This window comes from Stegostoma tigrinum, chromosome 10, assembly GCF_030684315.1.
Source record: "Stegostoma tigrinum isolate sSteTig4 chromosome 10, sSteTig4.hap1, whole genome shotgun sequence".
Classification (NCBI taxonomy): domain Eukaryota; kingdom Metazoa; phylum Chordata; class Chondrichthyes; order Orectolobiformes; family Stegostomatidae; genus Stegostoma; species Stegostoma tigrinum.
In genome coordinates, this window is record NC_081363.1 from 60872452 (window position 1) to 60891688 (window position 19237).

Sequence of the window (19237 nt, forward strand, 5' to 3'; positions counted from 1 at the left end):
CAACCACAGTGGTAGGGAATCTTCATTTGAGGAAAGAAGGTGGACATTTCAGATGCCTCTGGCATCATTGAAACAGATGTGATGAAGAACCTGGGAAGAGTCCTTACAAGAAGCATGGTGTGAGGCAGGGTTGTCAAGGTAACTGAGAGTTGGTGAGTTTGTAGTGGATATTGGTGGCCAGTTTAGCCCCAGGTGAAGGCAGGTGGAAATTTATAACTTTGCCAATTCCTGACATGTCATCAATGTACTAGAGAAAAAGCCCCCATCCCTCCCTCCCTTCCTCTCTCACTCTCTCTTTGTGTCTCTGACTCTGTCTGTGTCTCTGACTCTGTCTATGTCTCTGTCTCTGTCGCGCCCCCTGCCGCGCCCTCTCTCTCTCAGCTCCCCCCGTGCCTTCTGCCCTCTCCCCTCCCTTGTGACGGCTGGTGCAAAAATATCTATTAATTCATTTTCTGTTAGACCAACATTTACTTAGGTATTTCAAAAAGAAATAACAGAAGAAACTTCTCCTCCTGTCTGTTTTACATTTTTGGCTAACTGTCTTTTATATCTATTATGTGCTTTCTGGAATATCCCTTTAAATATTTACCACTGCTTCTCTGTTGATGTATCTCTTAATTTGAACGCTTAGCTAAAAGTGAGGTAATGTATCGAGTACATTGTCAGAAATGGGAGTTTACCTTTAACGAAAGATTCTGAATGTGTTTCGTTATTAACGGTTCATTCTATTTTCCTATCTTTTGCCAAAGTATTGAAGAAAGGTGGGTGAAAGCTCGACAACTGACTACTGTTAAGGACGTAGTACTGACATAATTCAGAGACATGTTACATAAGTCCTTATGTTTCTAAATATCAGACTTGGCACAGATTAGCTTTAATTCTAAACTCACTGCCCCTTCCCCAATTAACACTTGCGAAAGTTTTTGGCCTCTACTCACCTGCGGTAACTATATAAATCGTCCAGCTTTCTATCCTTTGATCTTCCAGAGAGTGATGCATCTATTTCAGCAAGGGGCTGTCAGCTTTTTGTTATCTCGGTAGCAGCCCAGAACCATTTCTCAAAAAATGAATTTCTAAAAAACAACTTGCATTCCAGATCTGCCCTGATAGACTGGTCAACTCCTCCTGAGGTTTCAGTTATCATTTGATAAATACCATCCAGCTTGAACATAGGATCTCTTTCAGACTTGCTGGGACCAACTCCTAGGTGCTGACTTCATTTAATAGCCAACTTATGCTATCTGTTTAAACACCTTGCTGTTCCCCAGGGTCATTATGTCTGTTGGAACTCTTTTAATCAAGGCTCAACCTGTAATTGGCGTCTAGCTGTGGCTTCACAGACAAATGAAGCTTGTTCCTTTCCTATTAACTTTCCTATTAGCACTCTCTCTCCCATTTCGACATGCATTGTTTTTTTTGTTACTGGTCTTGTGTTTCTATTGCTTTAAAAGTAAAATTCTTGAATAATAGTTATCTTTACAAATCAAAGATGTTTCACAATCTACCAATATGGTGATGTTAGGCATCCACACTGAATGGTTTGTCAGAATATTTGATCCATGGAATTAGAGCATAATGTTTCAGTCATACTGTCTGGCTCCCAATGTACTTAGCACCTTGATTATTACTTTGTGAATTCTGGAAAATTGTAATTTTTTGCTCTTTTTAGTGTCTTTTGGAACTTCAAAATGAAGCTGTGTTTATGTGGACCACAGAACTGGAGAATGTTGCTACACTTTGCTTTAAAGCATTCGAAGGTTCAAATTATGATGTGCGAGTATGGGTTTCAAAATTGCTGGGTACTGTTCTGGCTACAGCTGTGGTGCCTAAGCACAGTCCTGGTAAGTGCTTTACTTGAACATTTGGAATTTTTAGTTGCAACTTTATTTGAATTTGTCTTTTGAAATAAGTTTTCGGTGTTGAAATAATTGTCACAAAATAACAGATTTGGAACTAGTTTCTTAATGGCTGCGTGTGATCAAGTTGATAAATTCTAGTTGTTTTAACAGTAATTGTCGTGAAGGTGCAGAACTCCTATTCTTTTAACTTGAAAGATTTTCAAGATCCTTTTTTAAAAGAAGATTGGATAATATAACTGTCTGACTTGAGTCACCCATTACATCCTTCAAGCTATGCTTAATTAAGCAGGTGTTTAACTTAAAATGAAGCCTTACATTCTGAAGAAATACGCAAAATGTCAAACTGCTGAAATCGTATTTGTCTTAACCAGAACTTCTGAATGGTGCACCTCGCACTCATAACGTATCCTGAGCCACCTTGGAGCTTCTGTCAGTACAGTTTGATAACTGTTGTCTTCCATCCAAGTAACATTGACTTCCTTTGCCACAAGTGTAGCCATCCATTCCTTTGCTATCACTAAGTATGGCAATTTCAGTACCTGCCAAGCCAGTAAAGTTTTGCTGATGTCATGTTCTACACTAAGTTCAATTTTATCAACAATGATAACCTCACTGACTTGTTATCTGCCAGTCGTGTACTGCCTTAGTTTTTAAATGATCATTTTTGTATTTAAAATACTTGGAGGATCTTGTTAAGCTCTGTTTCTGAAAATTTCCTCAATAACTTTCATTGGGTATTTAAGCCCGAGAAAGTTGTGTATGGCTCTTGATTGCTTTTCTCATGTGTGCAACTTATTTCAACCACTTTGTGTGAATTTACAAGTTAAATAGAGCTCTTGTGGTGCCGCAGTTGTATCTGTACCTCTGAACCAGTATATCCAGGTTAAAGTCCCACCTCCAAAGGTCAGAATAACATCTCGAAACAGGTTACTCATTAAATATCATGAAATTAAAAAGTAAGCAAAGACAGATTTGGCTCAACTTTTTTGGTAACTTGTGCTTTGGAAAGCACATGTTTTAGTTTTGTGTGATGTCTCTTCAGGGCGTATATGGTTGCTGTGTCTGGAAAGAGTGTGATTAATTTTTTTTTGATTGTATTCATCATTAAATTCCAAGAAATGCCCATGTGTTCTCGGTTTGCGATGGGGTGAACAACTAAGAAACAAAGAGTAAATCAAAAGCTAATTGCATTGACAGGATGGGTTCCAGTCTGTGTTTCATGTTGAGAATGCTGGTAATTTATGTGAAGAAGAAACTTAATCTTCTCTTTAAATGGTCAGTTTTCAGTTTGATAGTTTTTTTTAAACTGGATCCTGACGTTGAAGTAGGACTCTGAGAATAGAATGGAGACTGTGTTACAGAATGTGTTGTGCAGTTGGTTGGGACAAACACTGAAGATTGGATGGATGTGGTATTGTTGATATGGTAAGGCACTGTATCAGTGTTACCAGAGCCCATAAGACTGTTTCAAGATGTTAGAGAAGGAAGAGAATCTCTGAAGATTTGATGCCATGGGGGCTGTTGTGACCGAAGTGAGAGAGTATTTGTGACTTGCGCATTATCAGCAATGAGGCTGACCGGGGACTTTAGTTGGTATATGGCTGCTGGTGAATGTGACAAAGATTGAAACAATTAGAAGGAAGATGAGAAATGCTTTAAAACATGCCAAGCTACAGAATCTGAGAGATGGTATGTAGTATAACCTTTGTGCGCTAGGTAGTGCAAATTGTTATTACTACTTAAAATATAGTCCTTTTGAAGCGAAATTTATCTCTTTATTCCAAGTACCCTTCACGTGTTAATGCTTTAGTTCTGTTGATTTTAGTTGATTTGTTACAATAACATGTTTAGATAATAGGAGATGTAATAAAAGATTCAAAGACAGACATACTTATCACTTCATGGTGACATTAACTGTGCACTGGCCTGTACCATCACAATGACTGATGCGTGCAATGGCTTAACCACAGGCTGGAAACAACAATATTGTCCTTTTGCTTTCTTTCCATTGACCTCATCAGGATTCATTTTATTCTAACAAAAAAAAATTCAGTGTCTGGAGGGTTTGTAACATATAAAACTAGGCTTTGAATTCTATTGTTATCATATTAACCAGAATATTTGGATTGAAACTGTGCAGTATTTTCCTCCCTTTTAATATCATTGCCTACTCTTGGGAGGCTTAACTCTAATTGATAAGCTAGAAAATATATTGGAAATACTTCTGCTGTGTACTGCTGTAGTCTTTGGGTTTAGTGCTTAAAAGTTAATGTTAGTTGTTCTTTTTTCCGTCAGGTGTGAGGCCAGTTGTTCGTAAAACCACACTGGCAGAAGCAATGGACTTGCTAGCTTCTGGCTTCTTGCGAGGAGTCAGCGGGTTCTTGCGTGTCAGTGGAGAAATGCTAAAAGGAGGAAGCTCTGTGAACCGAGATATTCGGATTGGAGTAACTCAGGTTCGAAATTACATTTTGCCTTTTGAGATACCATGTGTGGAGTCTCTTATACCTGCCTTTTTGTTTATTGAAGAATCAAAAAGTATTGAAGTATATAAATATATAAAAGGATATAAATGTTATATAAGAAAAATCTCTGGAAAATGTTAAACTATTTGATTAGTTTGCTTTTTGAAATGCTACTTTCTCAAGCTTGGACTGATCTCTTTGGTTCTTGCTTGTGACCATCCTCCTTATTTTAAAGGGGAATGATCATTTACTGTTTGGTGTACTATGAACCAGTAATACATTTGACAACTATTAATCCCACAGAAGCTGTTAATCACTAAGGTTGAAGGAGTTCTGGATTATGATGTTTTGACCTGTAAGTCATTGTTACTTTTTGACTAATTGACATCTTCCTGAGCTCTCCAGAATTACAGATTTCAGCCCATTTGATTCACTCAACATGATACTAAGAAATGGCTAAGTGCCCTGTGTACACTGCAGGCCTTGATGCTACACCAGCTGTAGTGCTGAGGACATCTGCATCTTCTGTGCTGTGTGATTCCAGTGCTAGCCAGACCCTTAGTCAAGCTGTTCAAGTACAGCTACCACATCGACATCTACCTGGCAATTTAGAAAATTACCCAGTTATGTTCTGCCCATAAAAATGAAATCAACGTGAACCCAATACAGCCAGTTCCTTCCCCTTCAATCCGTTCTCACTCATGACCAAAGTGAAGATGATGCTATCAACAGAGCTGTCAAGAGACACTTAAATAGCAATAACCTGCTCGCTGAAGCTGAGTTCAGATCCCATCAGGACCGATCGCCTCCAGACCTCATTGTCACTTTTGCCTAAATATGAGCAAGAATTAATTTACAGAAGTGAAGTGAAAAGCAATTTCCCCTGACATTGAGGATGCATTTGATCAAGTCTGGCACCAAAAAGCCCAAACAAAATTCAAGCCAATAGGAATTCAAGGGAAACTCTCCACTAGTTGCAGTCTGACAGAGAAGGTGTTAAGACTTTTAGAGGCTATTCATTTCAGTGTGAAAGCATCATTGCAGTGTCGCTCACGGTAATACTCTTGGCCCAGAATTTTTAATGCATTATTGTGATCTTCCCTCCATTGTAAAAGTCAGAAGTGGGCAGGTTTGCTGATGAATGCAGTTTTCTGTCCCATTGGTAACTTCTCGGTCCATACCTCCATGTGGTATGCTTTGGACAACTTTTAGGCTTGGACTGATGACTGACAAGTCACGTGCATACCACAGAAGTGCCAGGCAATGACCTATCATCAATAACAAATAACCTAATCCTCTCCCTATCATCTCAATGAAATTAAAAATGCTGAATTCATCTTCATCACTAACTTTGTGGTTACCATTTATCAGAAACCAATGGAGACTAGCCTAATGAATTCTGTGGTGATGAACAGTTCAGATACTGAGAATTTTACAGTGATTGCCCTTTTCTTGCTGATTCCCCAGAATCTATCCAGTATCAACAAGGCACAAGTTAGGAGTGTGATAAAATACATTGCACTCATCTAGCTAGAAAGTATCCAAACAACATGCTACTTGATTAACACCACCTCCAGGACTGGCACAGTTACAGCAGCATACTGTTTACAAGAAGCACTTTAGCAAGGTTCAACAGCATCTTCAAACCAGTGATCTCATCACCTGGAAGAATAATGGCATCAGTTACATGGGAGTACCAACATCTGCAAATTCATCTCCACGTTTTCACCACTCCAAATGAAAACTTATCACCATTTCTTCACTGTTGCTGGGTTAAAGTTCTGGAATTGAGTCTCGAACAACATTCTGTGTACATTTATAGCATGTGAACTTCAATTCAAAATAGTGGCTGACCATTTTGAGGACAGCTGGGGATATGTAATAAATATTGGCCTTGCCGGCAATATCTGTCTACCTTTCTTATGATCCCCATAGGGAAAATCTTTTTTTCCCAAGAGAACCTCAGTTAATCAAACAATTGCTGAATGAAGACATAACTGAACAAGAAATCACTTGCTATAATTTTTACTTCAGTACTCGCCAGAAATAATCTACATATTATAAATTAACAATCAAATTATGATTGGAATGAATTAAAAACTGTACATGAAACAGCCAATACCAGAAAGTCTATCTTAGCATGTGTGGCCAATGTTTTCAGCCTCAAGACTCTTTAAAGCACAGATCTTCCCAGGGCAGAACTGCAGTCTCTATTTCAAGGAAGTAGCCCGATTTCATGTAAACTGATTCTACCACACAATCCTCCACAAAATACTTCTTTCTTAAAACCTTCTCAACTATTGGATCCTGTCAGTTGTGGTATTGTAGGTAAACCACCTTCATCTTCACGTGGGATGTCTGATTCTGGACATTCGGTTCAACAAAAGTGATACAAACCGTCACAACAGACAAAATGTGCTTTCTGACTGCTCAGGAATCCAGCTATATGAGTCTATTTGCTGCCCACTTTCATTCTGTTCAGATGTTCTCATTTGTCTTTGTTACCTCTATCACAAGGCTTTTGTATTTTAATTTCGTTCCTTTCAGTATTCCTTCCACATCAATTATTATGAGGTTGTACAGACCAGTATTTATTATTATCAAAAAATTATACTTTATTCCTTTACAAGTGATACAAATCTTTACAGGTTCTTTTCAAACACTTGCAAATTCCCCAGACATTTTGAAGTAATTACATTTTTCCCTATGGTTACCTCTTATCATGTACAAATGACACGAAGATGAACTACAGACTACTTACTTTAGTATTGCGCAGTTTCCATTGATTTTGAACTTAATTGCTAAATATGTGATGGAAAGGGATAATTAACTGAATAACGTGACGGTATTCAAATGGATTTTGTTAGGTCTTGAGATTAGAAGAAATCATAGTTTTTTGCTGATTTTTTTTTTCTAGGCTTATGTTGCTTTTATTTCTACACTTGGTGGTCAGTGGTTGGAACTGAATTTTGCTGCCTTACTTGAACATATTTTGGAGTTGATGTCTCACCCAAAAGCTACACAAACACAGATTGATGCCATATGTTGTCGCCGTTGTGTTTCATTTATCCTTCGAACCACGGTAGGAAGTCTACTTGGAGAGAAAGCTCAGATTGCAGCAGCAAAAGAGATCTGCCAGGTTGTGGGTAAACAGAAGAAAGCTGTAGGTAAGAAACTAGAACCAATCTTGGATAATCTTCATGCCAGGCAAGGAAAGTTTTATGTTGAGATCCAGTTTTTAATATGGGCTCCACAGCCCCTCTTTACATCTTTGCATGTTGAATCTGATCAGTTTTTATTGCAGTTTCTTTGATTGTTATTCCGGCCCTACGTAGCGACTACCTGTCAGTTGATGTGATTTGTGCTTCATATGTTCTTGATAATATATAGTAAATTAAACCTTATAAGAAAGGATCCCATCTTATGATTAATATTTTTACGTTATGCACCATTGGATTCTTCCAGAAATGCAGCTTTTTAAATTCAGAAGTATTATGCATTAAGAATTTGTTTTAATCCCAGTTGATGGTAACTCTGGATAAATCAGATTCCAGAATCAAACCTGGTTTAAAAGATCAAAATTTTTATTTTTGCCCTTTGGTTACAATGGTGACCTGTCACTAAACATATTCATACAAAACTATCAGTTTTCTCTTGACAAAAGCAAGTAAGCCTAGTTATGCAGAAGAATAATGAAAAGAGTACAAAGCTATGTAAATAACATGGAATAGTCTGAGAAACAGCATTAGGAAAGAATCACCACTTTTCTCCAGCAATATGCCTTACAAACATTTACCCTCCAGTGAATTATCACTCCTGGCTTTGCTTGAAAATTTCAAACTCAATTGATGAATTCACAAGCATTTCTTTTTGGTGAGTTTCTGCATACTTACTAGTTGTCATTCTCTCCTTTACTGTCTATCCCAGAGGCAGAGAGACATAGGCCAACTCTTTTGACATTTATCAGATCAGCAAAGAAAAGCCAAAGCTTTGATTACTTTGTCTTTTGAACAGCACATGAATTGAAATGGATCTTCTGAATTGAACCTGGTTCTGGCCTCTGAACTCTCTTTTATCTTTCTCCAAGGTTGTAAAGCTCAACTTAGTGTAACAATTGAACAATGATCTCAGCTTGAAGCTTCTCTAGTCATTTTACTCATGTTTTGCGTGCTCTTATCCTTTGCTTTACATTTAACTTAATTGTTAGATGCTGCAATGAGTGACACCAATATGGAGATAAAGTTGGATGCAATGGACGTGTCTGCCAGCCAACACGTGCTCATCTGTGCCCTACAAGAATTTGGCAGTCTAGTGCAAGGCCTTGGTTCTACTGCTGCCCCATTACTTCAGGATTCCACAATAGGTAAAGCGATAAGACCTTTAGTATGAAATTTTGTATATGGTAATGGTTCTGGTAGTTGCCTTAAGCTCCACCTGCTCTGATGCTACATAGTTTTTCGGAAACAAATCAGGTAGTTCAAGCATAACAATCTCAATGGGGACAGACATGTTATCCTTGGCTCCTGATAGTTGTTAGGTACAATTACAACTGAATGTTAATTGTATCTTTTGCTATTATGCAATAAACTAGACGGTGTCACATTGAACAAGTGCCTTAATTTGTTAAGACTGATGTGTGGTTTATCCTGTAATACTGATAATTAGGCATGCCCTTAAGCTGAACATGGAAAGCAGGACCAGTGAAATATCCCAACCACAAGCTGTTATAGTTGACACCAAATGACCAGTGTGATGTGGAAATGTATAGCTGCCTTCTGATCTGTGAGCATGTACCTCAAATTCCGAATGTCTCATCTGGAGTTGCTTTTGTCCAGTTTGTCCATCTGAATATCAATGTGTCTGCAGTGTTGTAATTTTTACATTAGAGAATGTGAAAATATGTTTGAATGAGTTGATGTGCAATTTTTCTTCCCATTAAATGGAAATCTTTTACTTTGCTGATTTACTAGGATGTTGACTAAAATGGAGCGAAGGTCTTACGAGGAAAGGTTGAGAGTGCTAGGGCTTTTCTCATTAGAACGACGAAGGATGAGATATGACTTGATAGAGGTGTACAAAATGATCACAGGTATAGATAGAGTGGACAGTCATAGTCCTTTTCCTAGGGTGGAGGTAGCTATTACGAGGGGCCATAGTTTTTAAAGTGAGTGGAGGTAGATACAGGGGTAGGCTCTTAACTCAAGAGTGGCCAGGGCATGGAATGCATTGCCAGACAGGGTAGTGGAGTTGGCCTCATTAGGGACATTTAAGCGGCTATTAGATGGGCATATGGATGATAGCATAAGGTAGGGGTGGAGGTTAGATAGACCTTAGGCTTAGGGTAAAAGTTTGGCACAACATCATGGGCCGAAGAATTGCACAGAGTAGTACAGGCCCTGTGTTCTATCCAAAACATAGCTTGCACTTACTGGTAGGATTACACTTTAATCACTCAACCTATGAAAGATTCCGTGACTCATATTATGGATTCTATCCTAGGGAACTGCAAGACCTAGATGTACGTATGAGATTTACTGAGTAAGAGCAGTAAAGTCATCTGTCAAATCTGATACAAGTTAGCTTTTTAATAATTTGGATTTTATCACCCTTGTGAGAGGCAATCTGTAATGGGAGGTCATAGTTTTAGGATTTAAAACACATCCAAGGAGACATCACTTCTCTCAATGGGTTTCCTGAATCCATTGGCAGGTCATAAGAAAGTACCACCATCCAAGAGGTCTGAGTACCATCACGTGCTTAAAATGCACATCTGCCATTAAATTTTCAATTCCTCTAGAGATATTTTCCAGTCCATAAAATATATTGAAATGATTGTTTAAATTTTGTGGTCTGCAGTAATGGCACTTTCTATTGGCACTTTCTATTGACCTTGAAAGAAAAAACAGTGAACTCTCAGGATCCCTTCTTGCATTTCCTGTTGTTAGTTTGATTCTGAAGCCAACTTAAAGTGATCACGGTATCCAGCAACAATGGTGTTACTCAGTATCTTGTCACATTTGAAGAATGTTCACATACAGCAGTTGAGAAGTAAATGTGTTACATATTATATTAATATATTGTTTACAGAGAGTGAAATTAAGATTGGGGACATGTCTAAGGCCCAAGTCATTAATGGGATAATATTCCTCACTAACATATGTTTCTGATTTGAAATTTGAAAATTTCTGAATATTAAATTTGCCCTTCAGGGTGTAGGAGGTTGTCAGAAGCCATTGACTTTATTGCATTATTTTAAGAAAAAAGGCTTTGTTCAATAAGGCTTTTTTTTTAGAAATTTTGGTATAGTAGTATTAGAGTAAATTCATTTGATTTCTAAAAATGGTCATCTGGGACAACCTCAATGGCACATTCTGAGGAGGATCAGTTAATCACTGAAAGCAATTTGTGGATTTCTGTGTTTAACTGTGCATGTGCAGATGCTAGAAATTGATGTCAATTTCTCAACTGTAATGAAGCTGAATGTTGAAAATGAGTCTGTCATTACGACTGCAAAATTCAGGTCATTTCAACAAACGGCGATTGCATTTAAAGTGATATTATTCATGTCAGTACTGATTTGCATATGAATTATACATTCAGTACACTCTCACAATAAAAATCTTGCCTTATGAAGTACTGTATGAGGAGTGAAAGAGAATTTCAAGGTTGGAATGCAACAGAGTAATTAACACCTATTTCTGGGAAAGTTAGTGAATATTTAAAAACTCCAATCTTATTTAAAGTATAATTAGACTTTGGGGTGCATTGGTGAATCTCTATTTTTATGAAATGATGTACTCAACTGTCTGATCTTTCTCATGTCTGCTTGTTTTTATGTTGGTAGTAGGTGAGTCCTTTGTCAGTAAAAATATAGAACAACGTAAGTGGCAACCAGCCTGTAGGCTAAAGTTTTAAATATTTCGGTATTTAAAATAATTTGATTTCTTTTTTCAAATGCAGGTCAAAACTCTCAAATTTTATACATTTCTCATCAGGTGTGCTCGACAAAGTAATTTCAGTGCTACTACATCCCAGTGTTTCAGCTAGATTAGCTGCAGCTTGGTGTTTGCGTTGTTTCGCAGTGGCTTTGCCCTCCGAGGTTTCTCCTCTTCTAGATCGTTGCACTGAACGCCTGAGTGCTCTCAGATCTTCCCCTGAAGCGGTAACTGGTTACAGTTTTGCAATAGCAGCACTGCTAGGAGCAGTCCAGCAATGTCCACTGGGTATCCCTCATGAGAAAGGAAAGGTAATGATTTTGCTAATGATTACTTGGACAAAAAAATTTATGATTCCGAAGCAGTAATAAATTGACTTTAAGCACTTGCGGAACACCTGTACTCGGATCGCACCAAACAACTGCACTTCCCAGTCACGAACCATTTCACTCCTTGGGCAACATGTCCATTCTGGGCCTCCAGTGCCACAACAATGCCACCCGAAGGTTGCAGGAACAGCATCTCATATTTCGCTTGGGAACACTGCAGCCCAATGGTGTCAATGCGGACTTCGCAAGCTTCAAAATCTCCCCTCCCCCAACTGCATCCCAAAACCAGCCCAGCTCATACTGCCTCCCTAACCTGCCCTCCCACCTATCAACTCCTCCCACCTCAAGCCCCACCCCCATCTCCTCCCAACTAGCCTCATCCCACCTCCTTAACCTGTCCGTCCTCCCCTGGACCAACCTATCCCCTCTCTAACTCACCACCTACACTCGCCTTTACTGGCTCCAACCCACTTCCTTGACCTGTTTGTCTCCTCTCCACCTATCTTCTTCTTTATCCATCTTGTATCCGCCTCCCCCTTTCTCGCTATTTCAGAATCCCCTTCCCCGCCTCCATTTCTGAAGAAGCATCTAGGCCCGAAATGTCAGCTTTCTTGCTCCTCTGATGCTGCTTGGCTTGCTGAGTTCATCCAGCTTTTCACCTTGTTGTCTCAGATTCTGTAGCATGCCAGTTCCTACCATCTCTGATTTTAAGCACTGCTGTTTTGTCATGAACACCAAATTTTTAGACTTCTGTTTATATGGCATTGTTAAACAAATTTTTGTTCATTTAGCGTTGGTTAATGTATATTCAAGACCCATTTTTAATTTGTTCCAGTTGATAATGACTCAAGCAGAGGATTTCTTACGTACTGCAATCCAAAATAGTCGCCTTTCAGTGCAGCGCACTCAGGCTGGTTGGCTTCTTTTTTCCGCACTTATGACACTAGGTAAGATGGTCAACGATAATAGGCAAAATGAAATTTAAAAATCCTTACATTGAAAATGTCAGAGTTCTTAAAAGAGAAAGATGATGAATTATTGTTTTTTTTTTAATTGTGACTGTTGGCATTTTGGCACTGTAGAGATTTTAGAGGATTCTTGACATTGTTAAAGAGATTTGGTCTGTGAGGCCTCAACTGATAATTAAAAGTCTAGTCAAGGTCTGTCACTTATGTCATCAAAATAGTAAAAGATTTTGACATAACTGTCCTCTTAAATTAATGTTGCATCTCCAAACTATCTTTTCTGAAGCATGTTATGAAGTTATTCTGTGCAGCAGTTTTCAAAATGTGACTTTTAAATACCTTCAATCCCATTGATTTCCTCCCCAAACAGATTTGCTCAAAGTTGTAAATGGCATTTTCTGCAAAGGTACATTTGCTACACAGAGCATGCCATCTTTCTTGTTGACTGCTCCTTCATTTTCCATTTCTGTAGAATTGTCTTTGTTTGCTTCTAGCCTGATCCACATATGGCTAATGATTTTCTAGCCATGGCTTATTTTCCCATCTGCCCAATGCTACCTGTGAATCTGTCGCCACATCCCGTTTCTACATCATGGATATCCTCTGTGGGTATGAAAAGACAGAGAAAAAAAATAAGGGAGCCTGACGAGGTTAGATGAAGGGTAGGAAGAGGTTTGTGTGGACTGTAAATGCTGACATTGATCTTTTGGAACAAATGACTGTAATTCAGTTTTCACGTTTATGCTAATGAACTCTCCCTACCTATCAACTGTTTCAATTCTATAAGCACTTCCTCAGTACCAGACTGTGTAACCTAACTTGTAAAACATAGCTGCCATTATGCTATTTTCACAAATTCTACATGCTCGTTATCTATGTTCTTGCAAACCTACCTTAGTTCTGTAGTCCACTGGACATCAAATGTATACTTATTCTAGTCACTTTATGGTCCTTCCACAACCTCCTGCAGCTTGTACTTCTTTCTGTGCTTCTTGACTGTGGCCTTTTGTGTGTTTTAAGATTTTAAACTCAAATTTAATTTTAAAAAAAATGCTTTGATGACATTTGCATTCAAATATGCTGTTTTATCTGACTTCCAACTACACTGGATTAATATTTTGACTCCCCAGCTACTCATAAGGAATAAGATAAACTGATCTGTGCAGAAACCTTCTGTCCTGCATCTAATCCATCCTCTGGCACTTGCTGAATGCTAGAAACCGGTCCCGTGTTCTGTTTGTTCATATGATGAAACATCACACATTTTCATTGGAACTTTTATGCACAAAATAATGGAGGTAGCTGAAGAAACAACTGCAGTTTGTTACATTGCTGTTGTTGCTTTTATGGTTCAGAAATGGCTACGTTAAAGGAAAATTAGCACATTGCTTAGCTCATTGATTTCAAGAACCTAAAGAATGAAACATCGGATGATCAGAAGGCAGAGGAAGCAGATTGGCATTGAAGAATTAACCGTTGCAGAGAGATTGATAAATATGCATATCAAGATAAAGTAGTGTACTATTGGCAGGCGGAGAATCAAAATAAAAGGCATGGAACCAGAGAAATATTCTCGAAACACAGGAATTCATAAGAATGAGAATAAAAAAACCCTATCTGCATCCCTTTGTAGCCTCTGTGTGACTTCTCAACAATATATTTTCTTAACTTTGTGTTATCAATAAATTTGACACCTTCTGAATCAAGACTTTATGTGCAATTAACCTCTAGACCTGGCCCCTCAAAAATATAGCTCGTTTGGTCAATTCTTTTGTTTTACCACAAGCTGTTCCAAACTTGACAAGTCATTTCCAACTCAATTCAAAATTGTTAAAAGAATAAAAATAGAAAAACGAAAAAGCACCAAGGGTTCTAACACAAGACCAGAAATTATTTGAAGCTATGTGATTCCCAAGAATTACTTTTTTAATTTTCAATTTTTCTTTCCACTGACCTTTCTATTTAATAATCCAGGCTTCTCCTCAAACCTTCTCTCACAAATTAGCAAAAAAAAAGCAAAATGAAGTATCTTGTTCATAACAATCAAAATTGCCCCACATTTGACATAAATTTCAACCATTGCTGCTATACCTCTGCACATTCTTAATCCAGCAGGCTTACAAAATAAACCATCAAAAGTGCTTCTTCAGAAGGAGGTAGGAACCTTCTTTCCAAACATGTTAGCACAGGACAATTTTTGATAAATGCCTAAAAGGTTGCTAATTTCCAAGGAACGTGAATGGATTTGTACCGTCCTAGGAACTGCTTGCCATAAGGGAGGTCCGAGTGGAGAGCTTGTTTTGGAAGTTTGTTGGGCAAACGGATAATTTATGTATGCTACTTCAAACGCTCATTAGCGTAATTTCAACTTGAATAGCACAAGTGAACATTTTGCTCATGATGTAACTAGTCATCTTATGGAATGTAAGACAAGTTTTAGCATTGGTTGAATACATTTCATTTGTCAAACGTATTACTTTGTTTAGTTTTAACTATAATTTTCTTAATCTCAAGTGTTTGTAATGGGTGAACTATTTGCAAATTTTAGATTTATTAACTTGCAATTTCAGGGCCAGCAGTCATACACTGTCATCTTCCAAGAATTCTCTTGCTTTGGAAAAGTGTATTCCCTCAATCCCCAAAGGACTTGGAAATGGAAAGAAGTCGTGGGGATTGCTTCACATGGCAGGTGATGCTGGAAGAACGTGCAGGAGCTCTCTGTGGTAAGACAGTTGGAACTTCTGGTGTTGTTGCGGGAAAACTATGTAACACTTTATACAACCTGATTCTGTTGAGCATGCCATAGACTCTCGTGTAGCTCTTTTACTTTCCAGTTAATTCTGTCCTGAAACTAGGTGGGGGCAGTGGGACCCTGTATAACTGTTGACGTAAAGTGAGAGCTTGGGTGAAGAAATCTTAATTAGAGCAAATTAGAATAGGTTAACATAAAATTAGCTAAAAATCGAAATTAAATAGTAGAAGATGCTCAAATACACATGGTACAATGTAAAATTTATTCAATTATACCTTGCATTTTTTTACTCATTATGTTGTTTAAATTAAGGCATGTGTAGTTTTCTGTCTCCCTCTTTGGGAAAAGAAGAAGCTGAAATAGTGACAATGGCAAATTATCCCTTCTGGCTAAAAGGTTGATACTCTTGGAGTTTATTACCTTCGGAAAAAAGAACCACTTATGATTTTATTACAAGACAAAGCGGCATGGTGGCTCAGTGGTTAGCACTGCAGCCTCACAGCGCTAGGGACCCAGGTTCACTTCCACCCTTAGGTGACTATCTGTGTGGAGTTTGCACATTCTGCATCGGATTCCTCCAGGTGCTCCGATTTACTCCCACAGTCCAAAGATGTGCGGGTCAGGTGGATTGGCTAAGATAAATTGCCCATTGTGTTCAGGGGTCTATAGATTAGGTGGATTATCAGAGGATGGTTCTGGGTGGGATGCTCCAAGGGTCAGTGTGGACTTGTTGGGCCGAAGGGCCTGTTTCCACACTGCAGGGATTCTGTCGGGATTCTAATGGGTGATTGTGCCTCACGTCTTTGGTTCTGGGCTATGTTCTACTGAAATAAAACGAGAAGCTGTAAATTCCCACATTCTCAGTAGCTCAAAAGTATTAACATTCACCTGACATTTCCAGAACCTTGATACAATTCTGTGCATGGATAGCACTTTGTTTTCCTTTCCTTGTTTTGTAAGATTTTTTTTAACAGTTGTAATTTTACTCAACATTTTTGAGTAGAGTATGAAACAAATATTCTCATACTGTTAATTTTAATTTTGTATTTTGTTTCAGCAATGAAGTGCTTTATGTTGTATTGCAAAGATTTATTGACTGATGATGTAATTGAGAGACTTCTTCCACTCCTTGCCTTCGCTGTAGCTTTATCAACAAAGTAAGTTGCCCAAACCAGTTATTTGAGATGTCTATCTTTTTCAGTATTGTACATTCTGTTCGTTATAACAGTTGCATTGGAATTTTTAACTGCATAGTTGCTGAAATTAAGAAAAGTATTTCATCAAGGGAATTCCTCCTGCAGAAAAAAAAGTGTTGACTTTCACGTTGTGTTTATGTTATACATATTGTCATATAGTTTGAATTAGCAATGTTTCTTGACACTGGCATAATTTGAGTTAATACTTCCACAGATGTTATCCCAAATCTGAGTGTTGCATTGGTTACATTTACCATCAGCTGATTTATTTTTGGATGCTTTGATTTTTATTTGCTTTAAATTGACCTTGAAGACTGAGGTTTTAGTCTTGGGTTTAGTGTTAAAAATGCTTGAAAATGAATTTTTAGGAATGAATAACCAAACAATTTCATGTCTTCACCTTCCCTCTGTAATAATTTGCTTTATGCCATGAGATGATAAGTACATATTTTTACAGACTGCCTGCACTTAACAAAGCATATGGAACTCCATTGAAGAGTGCTTCAGTTGTATTTAGACAACGGTTATATGAGGTTCTGGCTCTGCTGCCACCCAAGAACTGTGAAGGTGGGTCTGATAGAAGTTAATAATTTCAGACTCTGTTATCTGATTCATACATACGATTGTCATTTAAGATGATCTTGTTGGATCAAATCTCTCTTTCTCCCCTCTAATGGAATTCGATTTTCTTCGTACTTTTGAAAGAAAAATAGAAACTTCATTAGAATTGCGGAATGCAGACAATCTTTGGATATTTTACAATGAAGTTGTATCTTTCCTTAGATAAGACCAAAATGCTCATTGTACTCCTGATGTGATTTCGTCAGTAACTTGTACAGCTGCAGTAAGTCTTCTCTATTTGTACTGTCTGACCCCCTTGAAATGAGGGCCAAATTGCATTAGTGTTCCTGATTACCCACTGCACCTGTGTGCTAGCTTTCTGTGTTTCATGCACAGTTCCCCATAAGTCCCTTTGTGTTACGGCTTTCTGCAGTTTTTTTTAAATTTAAGTAATACTGTGTTCTCTTGTACTCCCTTCCAAAATGAATAACTTTGTATTTTCTCACAATATTTCATTTGCCAATCTTTGCCCATTTAACCAATCAATAGCTCTCTATATATAAGGTAACAGGGTGTACAGCTGGATGAACACAGCAGGCCAAGCAACATCAGAGAAGCAGGAAAGCTGATGTTTTGGGTCGAGACCCTTCAGAAATAGAGGAGGGGAAGGGGATTTTGAGATAAATAGGGAGAGAGGGGGAGGCGGATAGAAGATGGATAGAGGAGAAGATAGGTAGAAAGGGGACGGACAGGTCAAGGAGGTGGGGATGGACCCAGTGAAGGTGAGTGTAGGTGGGGAGTTAGGGAGGGGATAGGTCAGTCTAGGGAGGATGGACAGTTCAAAGGGATGGGATGAAGTTAGTAGTTAGAAGATGGGGGTGTGGCTTGAGGTGGGAGGAGGGGATAGGTTAGGGAGGTGGAGACGAGCTGGGCCGGTTTTGGGATGCGGTCGGGGAAGGGGAGATTTTGAAGCTTGTGAAGTCCACGTTGATACCATTGGGCTGCAGGGTTCCCAAGCAGAATATGAGGTGCTGTTCCTGCAATCTTCGGTTGGCATTGTTGTGGCACTGCAGGAGGCCCAGGATGGACATGTCATCTGAGGAATGGGAGGTGGAGTTGAAATGGTTCGTGACTGGGAGCTGCTTGTTAGGGCCACACTCCTCCAGACAAGCGGGGAGTATTCTATCACACTCATGACTTGAGCCTTGTTGATGCTGGACAGGCTTTTGGGGGTCAGGAGGTGAGTTACTCGCGGCAGTATTCCTAGCTTCTGACCTGCAGGTGTAGCCACTGCATTTATGTGGTGAGTCCAATTAAGTTTCTGATGAATGATAACTCTCAAGATGTTGATCGTAGGGAATTCGGTGATGGTAACACTATTGAATGTCAAGAGGCGGTGGTTAGATTGTCTCTGACTGATGATGGTCATAGCCTGGCATTTGTGTGGTGCAAATGTACTTGCCACTTGTTAGCCCATGCCTGTATATTGTCCATATCTTGTTCCACTTAGACATGAACTGCTTCGGTATCTGAGGAGTCATGAATGGTGCCAAGCATTCTGCAATCCTCAGCAAACATCCCTACATCTGCCCTTATAATGGAGGGAAGGTCATTGATAAAGCAGCTGAAGATGGTTGGACCTGGGATATTACACTGAGGAACTCCTGCAGAGATATCCTGGAGCTGAGGTGACTGATCTCCAACAAGCACAGTCATCTTCCTATGTGTCAACTATGACTTCAAACATAGGAGAGCTTGCCCCAGATAACCATTGATTCCAGTTTTGCTTGGACTCCTTGACGCCACACACGGTTGAATGCAGCCTTGATGTCAAGGGCTGTCACTCTCACCTCACCCCTGGAATTCATCTGTTTTGTCCATGTTTGAACCAAGACTGTGATGAGATTAGGACTTGAGTGAATCCAAGTTGGGCATCACCGAGCAGGTTATTGCTGAGCAGGTGCTACTTGATAGCACTGTCGATGACGCCTCTCATCATTTTATTGATGATCGACAGTAGACTGATGGATTGGTAATTGGGTTGGAGTTGTCCTGCTTTTTATGTACATGACATGTTTGAGCAATTTTCGACATTGTCAGGTAGATGCCAGTGTTGTATCTGTACTGGAACAGTTTGGCGAGGGGAGCAACAAGTTCTGGAGCACAGGTCTTCAGTAC

General features: G+C 38.9%; 1 protein-coding gene across 7 annotated transcripts in view; it reads left to right on the forward strand.

Annotated features, from left to right (window-relative positions):
* The window catches only part of heatr5a (HEAT repeat containing 5a), a 117471-nt gene that overhangs the window by 20119 nt on the left and 78115 nt on the right, over positions 1–19237 (forward strand). For all 7 annotated transcript variants that reach the window (XM_059649206.1, XM_059649201.1, XM_059649200.1 and 4 more), the window contains 9 exons: positions 1670–1841; positions 4155–4312; positions 7239–7488; positions 8529–8684; positions 11317–11567; positions 12421–12532; positions 15121–15273; positions 16360–16459; positions 16956–17065. In XM_059649206.1, coding sequence (XP_059505189.1) covers positions 1670–1841; positions 4155–4312; positions 7239–7488; positions 8529–8684; positions 11317–11567; positions 12421–12532; positions 15121–15273; positions 16360–16459; positions 16956–17065 — 1462 coding nt within the window. The remainder of the gene's footprint in view (positions 1–1669; positions 1842–4154; positions 4313–7238; positions 7489–8528; positions 8685–11316; positions 11568–12420; positions 12533–15120; positions 15274–16359; positions 16460–16955; positions 17066–19237) is intronic.